The 5,584-nt window shown below is 42.8% G+C and overlaps 1 protein-coding gene across 1 annotated transcript; it reads right to left on the minus strand.

Moving 5' to 3' along the window:
* Positions 1–425: 425 nt before the first annotated feature.
* LOC147222259 (transcription factor 15-like) lies at positions 426–4,668 on the minus strand. The gene is made up of 2 exons (XM_086168378.1): positions 3,837–4,668; positions 426–2,505 (listed from the first exon to the last, which is right to left on the minus strand). The coding sequence occupies exons 1-2, from the start codon at positions 4,317–4,319 to the stop codon at positions 2,440–2,442; spliced, it is 549 nt and encodes a 182-aa protein (XP_086024504.1). The 5' UTR covers positions 4,320–4,668; the 3' UTR covers positions 426–2,439.
* Positions 4,669–5,584: the final 916 nt, after the last annotated feature.

Raw genomic sequence — 5,584 nt, forward strand, 5'->3', positions numbered from 1 at the left:
CGATAATTATTGGCATGAAATTTAGGAATTCTCTTGCTACTAAAAGCTCACATTGCAATTTTAATTATTTTATGCCTTGGGCCTTAATACTGTGTGTAATTTGTTACAGTTGCATATTATAATCAATAATTTTGTGAAATTGTGTACTGTTGTACCAATATTACAGTACAACTGCACCAAACCCACATCTAAATCTGTTATGCAGAGAATGGTCTCAATAATTGAGTCATCACTGTTTTTAAAAAATGGCTTTTGAGTGTTTCTGGTCAGCATGTTGCAGGCTGGACATTTGACAAGTAAAAATGTGAAGCTTGCACTATGAGATGTGCACTTATGAACACCAACGTGCACCATTGGTCTTATAGCTAGTTGGACCGATCAGCCCGACAACGCAGTGACTGGAATACGATCTGAGGTTTGTGTCAGGGAGTATCCTGCTAGGAAGCACACAATTGGACCCTCAGCCAATGCATCTTGGCACAAAATACTGGATGTCTATTTTAAAGCAATGTAAAAGGTTTTAACTGATCATAAGCTCGGCTCGGAGGGAGCAGTTTATCTTAAAAACGTGGGCTTTGACAGGTTGGAGGTTTAGTGGAATGCCTAGAATAAAAAAACATGCTTTTCTTGAAACTGTCTCCACTTAAAGTTTTTCTCTGAACCAATGTAAAATACTCCTGTGAATACAAAAAAAAAACAAAAAAGCAAAACGCAAGATCTTACATTCAGTTATTTTATCCTGTAATCACTCACAGCAACACAAGCTATGTATGTAAAAATAGATTTAATTTCAGAGGAGATTAAAACACGTGAAAAAATATAATGTTCCTTTCAACCGACCCATCATGGTCTCCCCCCGCCGCAGCTCACCTGTGCGCCGCAGCTGTGAATAAAATTTGTCCTTTCATTCATCTTTACGAAGCGACATGGACACAGCGTCGGCCATGTGGTTGCGATGCAGCAGTCAGAGCCGTCTGTCCAGAAAGTCCGGCAAACGCGTCAGCCTCACGGACTTTAACATGTTGTCAGTGGACACTAACACATTGCTGTCACGTTACAGTGAAGGCACCTAAACCGGCATCAGGAGTTCTCAATTACTTTCAACACAGGAAAAGAGACATTTTTATTGTGACGCAAAGGCCTTTAAGCAAGGCCTCTAAAAGTTTTCAGGTCCTGAGTGCCAAAATAAAGGTTTTCACGCCAATCACTTTGTATAAATTACGGCAAAGCATTGGTCACTTTAAATCATTAATGGAATTTTTGAATCATCATCTCACGACCTCCTGTCTTGTGATCCCCACCCTGAAGGGGGATTGTAAGCGTTACTTTAGGAGCGCCTGCTTTAAAACTCAGGGGATTCATGGGTTCTGGAGAAGGACTAAGAAGATGAGGCGGGTCCTTTCGCTTTCTGCTCCAATCATCTGGTCAAACTTCACCTCACTTTCTGTTTACAATTATGGAAACACTAAGAGGTGATAGGTTATCACACTTCAATGACTCTTTGTTTCCGAATATCACTCCAATCGACAAGAAAAGCTTTCAAGACTTCTAAAGTTGTTTATCCTGTTCAGGCTAGGAATGCCATCATCCCGTGAAAGGGAAACAGACACCTGATATTGCTAACGTTTCATTACATAAGAAATCTTCTTTATCTGTTCTATTTTGTCATGGATTTTTTTTTTTAATATCAACATGATACATAACTTTATCAGACATGGTTTAGCCGTTTGATCATCCCTGCATATTTGGTGCGCTAATTTTTATTTCTATTACTGACACTAGATTGTTTGGAGAAAACAAAAGTCAATTAGTAGGCAACTATTCGAATGAGTCCATAAATTATCCTGAATTTTAATTCTAACCTATAATGACATTGAAAAAGAAGACATCTCTCAGACAAACCTGAAAATAAGCGAGGTATCACCCAAAATAATGATGAACAAAAATCACCTGAGAATCAGCAAATAAATGAAATTCACTCCACTCTTTGAGTTGCAGCCCCCGTCGTTCCAAAACAGTGATAAGTATCAATAAAAGGGTCATTGAACCTTGTGTTATTCATTTTTTTCCCCCACGTCCTACTGCCCTCGGTGTCAAGTCGAGGTCTGCTGGATTGAAACAGCTTTTTTTAGAACATTGATGTCTTTAGATCCTGAGAAAAGCAGTGGAATTAAGATGTTATGACTTGGGGGTGGTATCGAATGTAGGGCCTCTGAGGGACCTGTGTCCAAGATCACGTCTGGCACGGAAAAAAAACTCCACGGTGGAAGTTGTTTCATGGTTTCTGGAGGCACGGCTCGCGTTGCAGCTGATCCGTTGATCTCATGTCGGATCAAGGGACCAAACGGTCCTTCCTGGTCTGTGTCGCCGCGAGGATAGGCGACACCAGCACCCGCTGGAGGTTTTTACCTGCGAGGGTTTCTTCTCAGACACGCCGCTTTATCGCCGGTGTATTTGTCTGGCTGCACCGCCGTGCATTTTCATGCAGTCTCGCCTGTCCTTCACCTGCAGGTAAAGAAGGAGGTCACTTTTGCTGTCCGGACAAATGACAAGACGCATCTCAAAACCAGATACCGTCTCTGGTTTATGACAGATCCTAAGCAGTTAAATGAATGAATGAAAAACGTTTCCTTTAAAGGATATCATCGTGCTCTGAATGATACGACACCCATAAATATACCGAATCCCAAAAGAGACATTTGGACACTAAGATGGACCGTTTCGCTCGGATGCATTCAAACTCTGTTTTCCTCTGAACGGGCGTTCGGCCAAAACATCACACTGATGACCTGGCGGAAAAACCAGAGTCAAGCCGTCGCAGAGATCCATCTTTTGACTGTGAGCAGGCCTGCTAGAAGCCTGACAAGAAACCTCTGGAGTCAAAGAAACTCAAGTCAACACAGCTAAAGCGCAACGACTCGGGAAAGTCCAATTTGACATGTTCGATTTCACATAAAATATGGAAAACTCATAATATATTATTCATTAAAAAAATTCAAACATGACAACTTCCACGAATATCAAACAAGAAATAAAAAGATAAATGATTTTCTAATGTCTAATTGATTCTTGCAAATGTTGTAGATATCCCTACCTTATCATTGTTGTGGGTGTTTTGCTTCTCTTTCAAATCTAAGGTGCAAAGTACTTCTTTGCAGTTAAGTGTTTTTTTTTTCTGCAGTTGCATAAACTAAACATAAGATTAAAAAACAGCACCATTTTATTCACTTTAAGCTGTTGTGCTAACTTCTAAATTCCATTCAAAATAATCTAATGATGAATACATGAAGTAATAATTGTGATGTCTACTGCTTCCCGACAGCCATTACCAAGTCAGAGCTCCGACACAAATAACTGAAGAATGAATTTAAATTATTAGCTAAATGAAATCATCTACCCCTTATATATCTATATGTACAAATAATAATTAATACATATATTTATGACATACATATTTAGTTACCTTGGAAATGACTATTTTTGATACAAGTGATATTTTATTATCCAGTAGTGGAGGTAAATACAAAAATCAACAGCACAGCAATAAAGACATACATATATGTATATTAAATATGATAATTATTATGCAAAATGTAGAGTCGTATTGTGTTCAAGAGCTCGGGATCGGGAATTAACGCTATTTCCTGAATAGTCTATAAATCAAATGACCTTTAGAGAGATTTTTTGGAGGAACACTTAAAGTCCAAAAAGGCAGAGGTTAAAATTAAAAAAAAAACACATTTTGTGAATCTTAGTTTTAATTTTAATTGTAATTTTAATCTTAATCTTAATTTCAATTTTAATTTTATTTTCAGTTTATTTTTGCTTTCATTTACCCCTTTCCGTTGATTGCTGAGGCAGAAGGTGCAGATGCTCCGGGGCTGTTTGCCGTCCCCGCCGCCTTTCACCTCCCGGTAACCGGCGGCCAGGCACGGCTGTCCGTCCTCCCTCCCGTCGCCGACCACCAGCACGTTGGCCAGGTGGGAGATGTAGCTGGAGGCCAGGCGGAGCGTCTCGATCTTGGACAGTTTCCGATCCACCGGTTCGGTAGGAATGAGCGTCCGCAGCGCGGTGAACGCCGTGTTCACGTTCTGCGTCCGGTGTCTCTCCCGGGCGTTGGCGGCGTTCCGCTGCCGAATCACCACGCCGCCGCCGCCAACGCCTCCAACGCCGCCGGGCTCCTGCCGGTAGCCGAAGCCCTGGTCGGTGCTGCCGTCGCTCTCGCTGCGGTTCTCCTCGTCGTCGTCCGACGCCAGGCTGAGGTCCGCCGGCAGGGAGAAGGGGAGCGCGGACACCGGCCGCAGCAGCGTGAACGCCATCCTGCGGGAGCGAACGTCTGACTGGCGGCACACCGGGCCGATACGTGCGTGAGGGAGGAGGCGGACCCCCGGGTCCAGTGTGCCGGTCCCCCTGCTGGGGAGGGTCTTATATCCGTGTGTGTGTGTGTGTGTGTGTGTGTGTGTGTGTGTGTCTAAACTCCTCAGACTGCTTGTGAGAGGTGAGGACACACTCTCACCCACTCAAACCTGTCCCCACTCCACGTGCACGTGCAGCGGCCTTACTCAGGGGGTGAAGGTCAGGACCTCTGTTCCAGGCTTATCCAGAACCCTCACCGAGCTGGGATTCTCAAAATTCCACAGACTCCATATCGTACCGGAATCGTCCCAGTTTTACTTTACCGCAGCCAAATCACCGCCCTCCATCTAAACCCTCTCCTCCGCATCTTCCTCTCTCGCAATTAACGTAACATCCTCTGTCGCTCCTCTTCCTGCAGACCTCCTGCATCCTTCTACCCAGATCTTGCCATCCTTCCTCCCCCTGTGCATGTCCCAACCGTCTCAGTCTGACTTTATCTCCAGAACATTTATGTTCTGTCCCTCCGATGAACACATTCCCGATCCCATCCTCAGCCCAAACAAGAACTTCAACATCTTCCCTTCTTCTCCATCCTCTCCGTTGCTGCTGACCCAAAATACTTAAAATCCTCCTCCTTTCTTATCCCCGCTCCCCGTATCCTCAGCGTTCCACTTGAATTCCGTCTTTCTTCGACCGACCTTCATTCCTCCTTCTGTCCAGATCTCACTTCTGTTTTACGCAGTTTTATTTTTAGGGCGCGTGTTCACTGTTATTCAAGTTATGATCCTGCTATTTTCAGGTAAAACATATAATTCAAATCTAATTTATGGGCAGGGTGCGCTGATCTATAGGTTATTCCTCGCAGGTTGTTGGAGAAATATCAAATTCTAAATGAATCAGGATTTTCATGATACAAATAAAACAAAGTGACGTTTTGTCTGTGGAGGTTCTCGATCATCCAGGTCACGATGAATTCTTGTTGAAATCTTGTTGTAATTGAATAATGAAATTTATGTTGAATAATGTAATTAAATTCTTGTTGAAATCTTCAAGATTTCGAGGAAGGGAAGTTTGTCTGTTCGTTTGATTTCTCCCCGCAAATCTGCAAACTTAAAAGGTAGTTTATTGTTGTTTTGAATGAGGTTTCTGGTTTGGTCGAACGCAGCGAAGCACCTAAAACGGGCTGTTCCTGAACATTTTTTTAATTTTAGAATCAGAATCTCTGTCA

This window comes from Fistularia commersonii, chromosome 21, assembly GCF_037954325.1.
Source record: "Fistularia commersonii isolate RoL2024-O1a breed Wild chromosome 21, RoL_Fcom_v1.0, whole genome shotgun sequence".
NCBI classification, from domain to species: domain Eukaryota; kingdom Metazoa; phylum Chordata; class Actinopteri; order Syngnathiformes; family Fistulariidae; genus Fistularia; species Fistularia commersonii.

Excerpts from the sequence above, each read along its gene's own strand:
- LOC147222259 (XM_086168378.1), bottom strand. The coding sequence starts at position 4,319 with ATGGCGTTCACGCTGCTGCGGCCGGTGTCCGCGCTCCCCTTCTCCCTG. Across the intron at positions 2,506-3,836 it reads TCAGCAATCAACGGAAAGGG|GTGAAGGACAGGCGAGACTG; the intron begins GTAAATGAAAGC and ends CTTTACCTGCAG.